The following is a 10787-nucleotide window of genomic DNA, read 5'->3' as shown; positions in this document are numbered from 1 at the left end:
AACATGCACACGAATGTTCATTGCAGCACAGTTTACAATAGCAAGGACCTGGAACCAACCCAAATGCCCATCGATGATAGACTGGACAGGGAAAATGTGGCACATATATACCATGGAATATTATGCAGCCATCAAAAACGATGAGTTTGTGTCATTTGTAGGGACATGGATGAACCTGGAAACCATCATTCTCAGCAAACTGACACAAGAACAGAAAATCAAACACCGCCTGTTCTCACTCATAGGTGGTGTTGAACAATGAGAACACATGGACACAGAGAGGGGAGCACTACACACTGGGGTCTGTTAGGGGGAAATAGGGGAGGGACAGCGGGGGGTGGAGAGTTGGGGAGAGATAGCATGGGGAGAAATGCCAGATTTAGGTGAAGGGGAGGAAGGCAGCAAATCACACTGCCATGTGTGCACGTATGCAACAGTCTTGCATGTTCTTCACATGTACCCCAAAACCTAAAATGCAATTTTAAAAAATAAATAAATAAATAAATAAAATAATAATTAAAAAAAGAAGAAGGAAAGAAAAAGAAAAAAGAACAGAGATCCTTTGCACAGTTTTCCTAGTTTCCTCCAATGGTAATATTTTGCAGAATTATAGCGTAATATGACAACAAGAATACTAACATCAATATAATTCACTAATCTTATTCAGATTTTCATTTTACTTGTCCTCATTTTGTGTGTATGTGTGTGTGTAAATTCTATAGAATTTTATCACCGGTGTAGGTTCATGTATTCTTTATCATAACAAAGATACTAAACAATTATAACAGCACAAGGAAAAAAGAGATGAACGAGGCAGAATATTTTTCCTGATCATATGCGGGTTTCTGATACAGTTTATTCAGTCCGTTCTGTTTAGAGTGCAGTTTCTAAATTTATTTTGTGCATATATCCTAAACATGCGTGAGGCAGATGTTCATCACAGGTGGCATCCAGAATGATCTGGAGTTACCAGTGAGCTGAGACCCTTCCCGTTTCCACATGCTTATCTGCCTGCAGGAGGCCAACTGTGAGAGCTAGGGAACCACCACCCCCTACCACCCAGCCCTATGGTGCAGGCAGCTACACCTGCAGCCAAAGTGAAGCCCCTCTTCACACAGCCTCTAGATCATTGAGAAAAGATTCCTCGGGAGTGAGATCATAGGCGTTCAACCCAGGGAGCAATGCCAAAAGAAGGAATACTTCCTAAGCCTTTTGTTTGTTTTAAATCTTCAGGGACCATGCAAATCTTCTCTGCATCGTTCCAATTTTAGTATATGTGCTGCCGAAGCAAGCACTTTCTACGTTTTTTGCCATAACACTAGGAGGGAAAATCAAAGTCCTGGAGGGTGGACCTTTTACCCAGTCCTCCCTGTGTGCAATGAAAACAGTCTCATGTTTTTTATTTATTTGGTTTGCCCCCCCACCCAACCACCCTTGAGAGGCGCAACCCAGTATATTCTGCATTATTTTTTCTAACAAATGTTTGTGGAAGAGAAGAACTCTTGACTGTGTACTGACCAGGCTCTGACAGCTGTTCCCACACAGCCGCTTGGTGAAGGCAGTGCGGGGCTCACTGCTAGGGCGTGCTCTCCTGGGATGCTGTTCCTACACTGCTCCCTGCTTTGTCTCTTGGGGTAAAAGTTTGTGGGATTTAAACATTGAACTTGCTTCCTTCTCTAGATGAAACGAAAAACTAAATCCTTGGTCCTGTGGCACAGAATCAGGTGATCCTGACAAAATAATAGAGGGAGGCTGAGTTAGAAGGAACAGCTTGCATGGAGAATGCATTCATCTAAGTTACCTGTGTTCACCAGCTGTAAATTTTGAATTATAGGATTGGAAGAAGCATTTGGAGATCATGCAGCTTTCTCTCCTACCTGTAGGCCAGGATCCCTACAAAAATATGCTGTGCAGCCGAGCTGTGCCTCTGCTCTAAGCCAGTGGTTCTCAAACTGTGGCCCCTGGTCCAGCAACTTTGGCGTCACGTAGAAACTTGTTAGAAATGCACATTCTCAGCCCCTACCCCAGCACTACTAAGTCTGAAACTCAGAGGGTGGAGCCCAGCCACCTGAAGAAGGCTTCCAGGGGATTCTGATGCACTCAGTAGTTTGAGAACTGCTGCTCTAAGGGAACCCCTAGCAGGGCCTGGGAGTGAAGGTTTCTAAGTGGTGGCAGGAAACTGACACAAAGGTTTATCCTATTCCAGTAATGGAGCTTCAGTAAATGCGTAGGGCGTCATGACTACCAGTTCCTCTTCTTGGTATCAGCTCTGTATTGAGCCAGAGTGCCTGTGTCCCTGGCTCTCTTGATCACATGCCAGAGAGATGACAAAGTTACTATCTGCCGTACTGTGATGCTGGATAATGGCCCTGAATACTTCTCCTAGGCATGATCTGCAGTCAGCTTCTTGGTGAGCTCAGCCTAGATTCCTTCTGCAGGGATTGACTTCAGCATCTTTATCCCCGCCCTCCTACACCACTATAGAGTGCAGAGCAGCTCATGCTCCATGAGGCTTCTGACCTGGGCCACTTAGAACTTCTCCCCTTCCTCGTGACTCCACCTCCAGTGCCAAATTAAATCATCCTACAGCATGTCTTTCAGAAAGCAGGAAAAATTAAGGAGTCTCCTAGCTGCATCTCGAAGCTCACGTGAAATCAGGGGCTCGTATGTGCATAATAGCAGAGTTTATTTCTTTTCATTCAGAAGTGAAACATGAGGGAGTTTCAGTAGTCAGTAGCAAGACCCTGTTCTAGGGCTTCAGCACTCTCTTTGTTTATTGGGGTCTCTTAAGCACCATTTATATCTCAATACCTCATAGTCTTCCTTCACACTCAGTAGTTGTGCAAAATTCTGAGAATAAGCAGCATCTAGCTTTCCGGTAGATGTGACCATTGTAGAGCCTTTCTTCTGTACAGATTGATTTCATTTGGGTTTCATTTCAGACTGAAACCATTTGTATAATACTTTTAGGAGCCTGTTCTCCCTATAGCTTTGAGCCCAAAATGAATGTCCAGATGCGTCTCTTCAGATTGCTTTCTCTGTAGGCCTGCCAAAGGGAAAGAGCCCAGAATTCTTTGACATAGGAGAGGAGTTATTTAATATTTATGAAGGGAGCCAGATGTTCAGAACATTTCATATCACACAGAGTTAGACATGGTTCCTATCCTTGATAAACTCACTCAGACAAATTATGAGCACCAGGTCATAGAAACAGCAAATAGCCCATTCATTCTCTATTAAGTGACCTGATAGAATGTGCTTTTTTTTTATTAAAGGTGTCCAGTTCCTCTGTAGTCCTCAACTAACCCAAGGGGCAGGAGAGGAAGATTGGTAGTTTAAGGAGGAGATTTGGATTAATCTGACTGTAGAATTCATTTCCTTCAGGGGTCAACTCCACCAGCAGTGCTGTGAAAAGTGGACCCTGGTTAATGATGAGACCCAAGCCAAGATGGCCCGGATGGCTGCTGCAGCTGCGTGGGGTTTAGGTAAAGCTTCCCTCACAGGCACCCCTATCAAGGATGGGGTGAATGAGGCTAGGGGCTCACATCAGAAGAGTAAGGTGCTGGCTCTAGGTGGAGATGCCAGGTCTATATGGAAGTATGAAAATGGTCTGTGTCCACCTACTTCTACACCTTCCATCTGTCCTTTCTACTTGATGATTTTTATTAACTTGTTAGACATGGGGAAAATCGGATCTTCGTGGGGAGGCCAAGGAAAACAGTGCGCAAAATCAAAATTGAGATTTAGTGGGTGAGAAATACACAGTTAGCACACTCACACGGAACACGGATGCCAGATGCCTTTCCCCATACACCAAGCCATTCTGAGCAGACACCAGTCAAGTAGTCCATTTCCAACACTATCTACTTGGAAATAGCATCAGATGCCACAGTTAAAGGTTCATCCCAAAATACCGCCCTACTTCAGATGCCAGTCACAAGTCCCAGGTTGTGACTTGTGCTTCTCACTGACCAGCTGTAAATCAGGGTTCCCATAACCCTCCTCCTCAAGTTTGATGATTTGCTGGGAAAGCTCACAGAACAAAAGGAAACACTTTACTTACATTCACTGGTTTATTTTAAAGGGTGTTATAAAAGATACAGATGAATAGGTACAATGAGGGAAGGCCTAGAAGGGTCTGGAGTGTAGGAGCACCTGTGCTTTGGTACTGGGGTTTACCATCACCCTCCCAGCACCTTCATCAACCTGGGAGCTCATTGTTCAAGAGTTTTTATAGCCTTTAGTGTTCAACCTTTTCACCTTTCCTGGATGTCAGTGGATGGGGCTGAAAGTTCAAACCCAGTAATTACTTGGTCTTTCTGGTAACCAGCCCCATCCTGGAAGGGGAGAAGGAGGGAGAGACAACGCTAAGCAAAGTTTAAGTCACATGCTACTCAAAGAACCAATCTCTTTGCCAATAAGCATGGGTATTCTGCAAGGTTAATGGGGTCATATGTCCACCCATTCAGCAGGGTACTAGGGTATGCTTCTATCTGTCTCCATTTATACTTTTAGTTGAAAGCAGAAACAAGAGACAAGGAGGCTGGGTGTGGTGACTCACACCTGTAATCCCACCACTTTGTGAGGCTTGGGCAGGAGGATCACTTGAGCCCAGGAGTCTAAGATCAGCCTGGGCAATAATATAGTGACACTCCATCGCTACCAATTTTATTTATATATATATATATATATATATATATATATATATATATATAATTTTCTTTTTTAAAGAGAGATGAGGAGAGCTCTCTTTAGGTTCCTGCATCCAACTATACTTGAAATCATCTCTATAATTGGCCTTCTCAATAAATAAATTTTTTCTTAAACTGTTCTACCTTATCAGCATAATCAGTAGGAACTCATTATGAATAACAAAGAACAGTCCTATCACTCAGGAAGTTCAAAGCGTTTTCGATAGCTCTGTGCCAGGCACTAGGGACAAAGACCAAATATATTTCTTCTCATACCACAGTAGGATTTGGCTTTGGTTGCCTTAAGCAAGTTACTGATTTGTTTTCCTCTCCTATAAATTGAAATCTAGAGGTAGGCATTTCCAGACTGGTATTTTGGCTCTATTGTCATTAGCCTTTTTCCAGATTTCTGCTTTGCATGCACAGCCCGTGTCTCCATTTTAAAGCTCACCTCATGATCCAGCATGGTTGCTGGAGCTCCCCACATCATATTTTTGTCCCAAGCAGGAGTAAGGGAGAAGATAGTTGTCTATCTCCTTTCATGAATATTTCTTATATTTTAGAACTTTCCCAATATATAAACAGTGAAGATAATAGTATAATGAACCCCCATCTGCCCTTCACCTTCTCCAGCAATTGTAAACATTTTCACCATTTTATTGTCTCTGTTCTCCTCTTTGCTGTCCGATTCTTGCCCACCTCACTTCTACTCCCCAAGTATTTTAAAGCAGAGATTTCCTTTCAATCCCTGCAGCATGTCAGTTTCTGACACTGGGCTCCTGCTAAGAGGCTTATCAATATCTGTTGTCCCTGGTGAAAAGCTTCACCTGTGGAGCCTGGAGGAAAGTTACATAACCTTCTACCTCCACCTCCATTCTCTTCCTCTGTCCCTCCTTGAGTCACGGAGCTTATATCCTTTCCTTTCGTGAGCTCTGGGTTAGATCCGGAACACTTTTCAAAAACAAATTGCTTCCTGAGGAGTCATCGTTAGCTATTTGCTTGTGCCCAGAGGCACAGAGAATGGATGAGCCGATGGTCTGGAGTGAGAGGCAGGAAAATGTCTTATAAAATTGGCAGCCCTGCAGTTTGCAGCTAATGAAGCTGATATCTTTTCTGCAGATGGACTTGGAAATCCTGGCATTTGATACATGCTCACCCCACCAGGAGAAGTGAATACTTCTTCCTGGATGCAGCCTTTTCCCCAGTCTAACATGACACAGAGAGCACTGTGCTGTGACCTACCCCATCTTTTTGTTATAATGGAGTCTCTTAAAATATTTATCTCCTCCCTCCTGAGGCAAAGATATTGCCAGAATGAAATGGGCAAGCTATTTGTCTAATCCTGTCCCCTATCATCTGTGCAATGGCTGTTTTCAGTTGTTTAGAGGAAAATGTAATTTTCCAACATACCATTGAACTGTGAGTTGCCTCACTAGTAGCAGAGAAAGCAATTTTGTCTCACCTGGAGAAGTTCTCTAGGATAATGAGGTGCTACATTCAGCTCACTTGATGTGCAGACTTCACACTCATTCGCTTTCCCTCATCTGTCAAGATGCTCCCTGGGCAGACGTGGAGGCCTGTGTTTGGAAGACAGATGTGGCTTTTTTTGTTAAGTCAACCCGCATAGTGTACATTGGGGCTCTGCAAGATTTTGGTACATGAGGCTTAAGTTCATTTGTCTTGTTTATATCCCAAGCTAAAGGAAAATACAATGGCAAGACCTATTTGAGATGCTGCCTTTAGCCCAGCCAGCCACCCCTCTTGATGCTTTCTGTCTGTCTGTGTGTAATAGGTCAGTGGGACAGCATGGAAGAATACACCTGTATGATCCCTCGCGACACCCATGATGGGGCATTCTATAGAGCTGTGCTGGCACTGCATCAAGACCTCTTCTCCTTGGCACAACAGGTAAAAACCTACATGTACCCAGATCTCCCAGCAAGGAAAAGACTGTAGTGCTTGTAAGCACACAGTGCTTAGGCTATTGTATATAGGCTCAGTATATAGGCTATTGTACTTCAGGTCTTGTGTTTACTTGGCTCTCTGAGTGCATTTGAATGGTTTTGATGCATTGCATTCATTAAGGAGACTGCCAGCAGGTCAGCTGGGGCTACTTTTTGTCCCGAATGGGAGGAATGTGTTCTGGAAGCTACCATTTCAATTGCTTCTGGAGTTAGCTTGTTGCATCCCTTGTTGTAGAGAGAAGCTGTATTTCACCAAAAGCTAGGATTCAGAGCGCCAGCAGTCTCACTGTGCAGCAGAAATCAGTCACAAGGGTCTTCTGTCCATGCAGGCATGTCACACATTGATTACCTTCTGAGGAAGCTAGTACTTATTTGCAAATAGTGTGCTGACTTGCAGAATGAGATAATGAAGTGATCCCATCCACCCCGTTAGACACAGTTAGATGAGGTGCCTGGGTAAATGATCTGAGGCATTGGGACAGTATAATTAACCTTAAACATTCAAAAACGTGAAAAGCTCTGCATGAGAGGTTTTTAATTCATGGCACAGAAAAAACTCAAACTGCAGTCCTGTGGCATCCCACAGGCTCTGATTTATGTGATGAAAACCAAGATCCTGGTTGTCTCTGTCAGAGACACAAGAGCTCCCCTTCACATGGACAGGACTGGGCATCTCTGCCAATTTCAGAGGCATTCCCTCATAGGGACAGAGGGTACTTAGAAGCCAGAGCTACCACCTGGAGCCATTGAAGTGTGTGCAGAATCTATTTCCACAAACATGCCCAGCAAGGAAAAGTTAAAAGAAGATAGATCCCCAGGCCAGATGTAGTGGCTCATGCCTGTAATCCTAGCATGTTGGAAGGGCAAGGTGGACGGATTACTTGAGGCCAGGAGTTTGAGACCAGCCTGGCCAACATGGTGAAACCCTGTCTCTACTAAAAATACAAAATTAGCTAGGCATGGTGGTGGTCACCTGTAATCCCAGCATCCCAGCTCCTCAGGAGGCTGAGGCAGGAGAATCGCTTGAACTGGGGAGGTGGAGACTGCAGTGAGCCAAGATTGTGCCACTGCACTCCAGCCTGGGTGACAGAGTGAAACCGTGTCTCCAAAAAAAAGAACCAAAAAGAAGGTAGATTCCCAGTTATGTCCTCTTGAGATACAAGAACCCATGATTCAGTTTTACAGCCCACATTCCCATGCCCCCTAAGATTGTGTGTGTTACCTTAGATAGATGTTAAAGTTTTGGATGCCATACATTTCTGTCTTTGATAAGAAATTGGATAATTACTCTTCTGAAGCCATTCAGTTCTGGGAAAATGGCCTTTTTCAGTGAATTTCTCTCTGCATCCCTGGAATTTAAGTGAGACAGATAACTTCTGCAGCTAGTTGGGATGCCCTGAAATAACCCTAAGCTCCCAAGTCCAGAGCTCAGTCCCAAGGGTTCTTTGTTTCTCTTCTAGTGCATTGACAAGGCCAGGGACCTGCTGGATACTGAATTAACTGCGATGGCAGGAGAGAGTTACAGTCGGGCATATGGGGTAAGTGTCAACTATTCTGCACATTGTCATTTTTGAGGCTTATTTTCATGCTTTTTTCAGAACGGGCTATTGAGAACTCACAGGCTGCTGGAAACATGCCTGTTTTCTCTGATCGGCAGATACCCTGACACCAGAAGGAATGATTTAAATTAATCCTGTCTTTTGGATTGTTCATGCAGTAATTAGCTTGGAATGTGATTTGCTTCCATCAGGCCATGGTTTCTTGCCACATGCTGTCCGAGCTGGAGGAGGTTATCCAGTACAAACTTGTCCCCGAGCGACGAGAGATCATCCGCCAGATCTGGTGGGAGAGACTGCAGGTGAGCTTGGTAGAAAGCCTCAGTTCACCCGCCTACCCCTGCCCCTACCAGGACCTGGTCGAGTGCCCCCTCCACCCCGGCTCTTACTCAACTTGCTTTTCCTGCCTCCTCCACCAGTGTGATGCTTGGCTTGTATACAAAGCAGAATACTCAAAGGCTCCTCACCTAAGCTTAAACTGTGAGAGAATGACCGATTTTCCAGTCTCTTCTTACTCCCTTCTTTAGAAATTAAAAAAAAAAAAAAAAAGTTGTTGTTTTTTGTTTTTGTTTTTCTTTTTTTAGACGGAGTTTCACTCTCGTTACCCAGGCTGGAGTGCAATGGCGTGATCTCAGCTCACCGCAACCTCCGCCTCCCGGGTTCAGGCATTCTCCTGCCTCAGCTTCCTGAGCAGCTGAGATTACAGGCACGCGCCACCATGCCCAGCTAATTTTTGTATTTTTAGTAGAGACGGGGTTTCACCATGTTGACCAGGATGGTCTCGATCTCTTGACCTCGTGATCCACCCGCCTCGGCCTCCCAAAGTGCTGGGATTACAGGCGTGAGCCACCGTGCCCTGCAAAAAAGTTTTCACTAAGTGTCACCTGTGACCAGTTTGGAATCATAACCTCAAAATCAGTGGTTCTCAACCTTAGTGGCACAGTAGAATCACCTGGAAAGCTTTTAAAATCCTGATGCCCCAGCTATTCCCTAGGCCAGTTTAATTTCTGTGGAGATACCCAGGATCAGTATCTTTGCAGCTTCCCCCAGATGATTCCACAAGCCACAGCTAAGAATCACTGCTCTGACTGCACTTGCAGGCCACCTGCATCCAGCTTTTTAAATGGGGTTGCCTTCGGTTCTCGTTGGCCAACTTCTGCTGTTTATAGTTCCTTAGGTCAGAGTCATCGTATTGCCTCTATTGAGACTTTTTTTCCACTGCAGTTTCCCCTTGTAGAGAAGCTTTCCCAAGTCCTCCATCAGTTTTTTCATTGTCACATTCTGATCATTTTGGCCTGAGGAACTGTCACTCCAGGTCTGGGAGTCAGCCAGCAGTCCTAAGTATTCCGGAAAAGATGACCAGTTCTCCCATTCCTTGAGTGGGTAGGATAGGAAGTTCATCAGCAAGATAAAAAAGAGAGAAACCCTTTACCACTCCAGAAACCATTTGTCTCCCTACCTAACATAATCTATCCCCCTAATTATGAGTCATTTCCTCTCAACTAGATCCCCACCTGATTCCAAATTCTCACTTCAGGCTAATCGAAGTTTTTGTGTCCAGGCTTCTCAGAAGGCTGTGACAAAACCTTTTGACTCCAAGCGACATTCCTGCCTAGGAAGCTTAGGGCACATTCCCCTGGACAGGAAAGGGCAATGGGCAAAGAAACGTCCATGAATATAGTCATTTATGGCTCTGAAATGAGCACATACAGTTCTTTTACATGTTTTATTAGTAATTTTGAAATGCCCAGTGAGTGTTTTGATGGAAAACTGTCTCCTGGGCACCAGAAAGAATTCCACAAATCAGGCATTTCCCACTTGGTTTGTACACACCCCAGTTTTTTGAAATGCCTATAATAAAGAGTTTCTACATCAGAGATCTGATGAATCTTCTGACAGTCTGACAAGCCGGACTTGATCCAATTGTAGACTTGGAGGGGAAGGGGTGCATGGAATGAGGCCTGGGAGGAGAGATGCTTGTCTGACTTGACTGGGTCCAGGATACTGTCATCACCTTAAGCCTTCGTGACTTTCCTGTCTTGAGGCAGAAAGATGCGTTTTGGCTTACAGGAGGCCAAATTATTTCAGCATCTGGGAGAACCTAACTATTGGTGAGAAGTAACAAAAAACAATCACTCAGTGTACTTTTTTTCTGTTATTTCAACTTTCCAAATCATTGTTGTCACACTTCATGGGATGGAAAAATATGGTCCAAGGCCTGAAAATAAAGCATTACATTTATAGTGGAAATTTGGCTCTTGTAGGTGGCTGGCTGTCAAATGAACTGCTGGGGCTAGAAAACTGCCATTTTGTAGTGAAATCATTTAAATTAAAATCCTCAACCAATATCTCCCACAGGGCAGTTAGAGAAGTCAGCCTTATTGGCACTGGGTCTCCTCTTGCCTTGAGTTCTCCAGTCAGGCTCAGACTGCATCTTACTATAGCTAAAAGCCTGAGATCATTGTTGCTAGACTTTTATCTCAATGGAGGGCAGCTCCATGGGTTCATGGAATTTACCATGAAGCAGTAGATCTCAGGAACTGGCCTTCTAAGTCTGACTTCTTTTTTTTTTTTTT

The 10787-nt window shown here is 44.3% G+C and overlaps 1 protein-coding gene and 1 pseudogene across 1 annotated transcript in view; one reads left to right on the top strand and one right to left on the bottom strand.

Annotated features, from left to right (window-relative positions):
- The window catches only part of MTOR (mechanistic target of rapamycin kinase), a 149960-nt gene that overhangs the window by 104933 nt on the left and 34240 nt on the right, over positions 1-10787 (top strand). The window contains exons 30-33 of the mRNA XM_017503042.2: positions 3385-3485; positions 6484-6599; positions 8116-8193; positions 8406-8513. Coding sequence (XP_017358531.1) covers positions 3385-3485; positions 6484-6599; positions 8116-8193; positions 8406-8513 — 403 coding nt within the window. The remainder of the gene's footprint in view (positions 1-3384; positions 3486-6483; positions 6600-8115; positions 8194-8405; positions 8514-10787) is intronic.
- LOC119468048 lies at positions 1195-1295 on the bottom strand (annotated as a pseudogene).

Source organism: Cebus imitator, unplaced genomic scaffold, assembly GCF_001604975.1.
Source record: "Cebus imitator isolate Cc_AM_T3 unplaced genomic scaffold, Cebus_imitator-1.0 Scaffold15, whole genome shotgun sequence".
Lineage (NCBI taxonomy): Eukaryota > Metazoa > Chordata > Mammalia > Primates > Cebidae > Cebus > Cebus imitator.
Note: the sequence above shows the minus strand (reverse complement) of the source record. Positions and strands in the feature narration are given on the sequence as shown.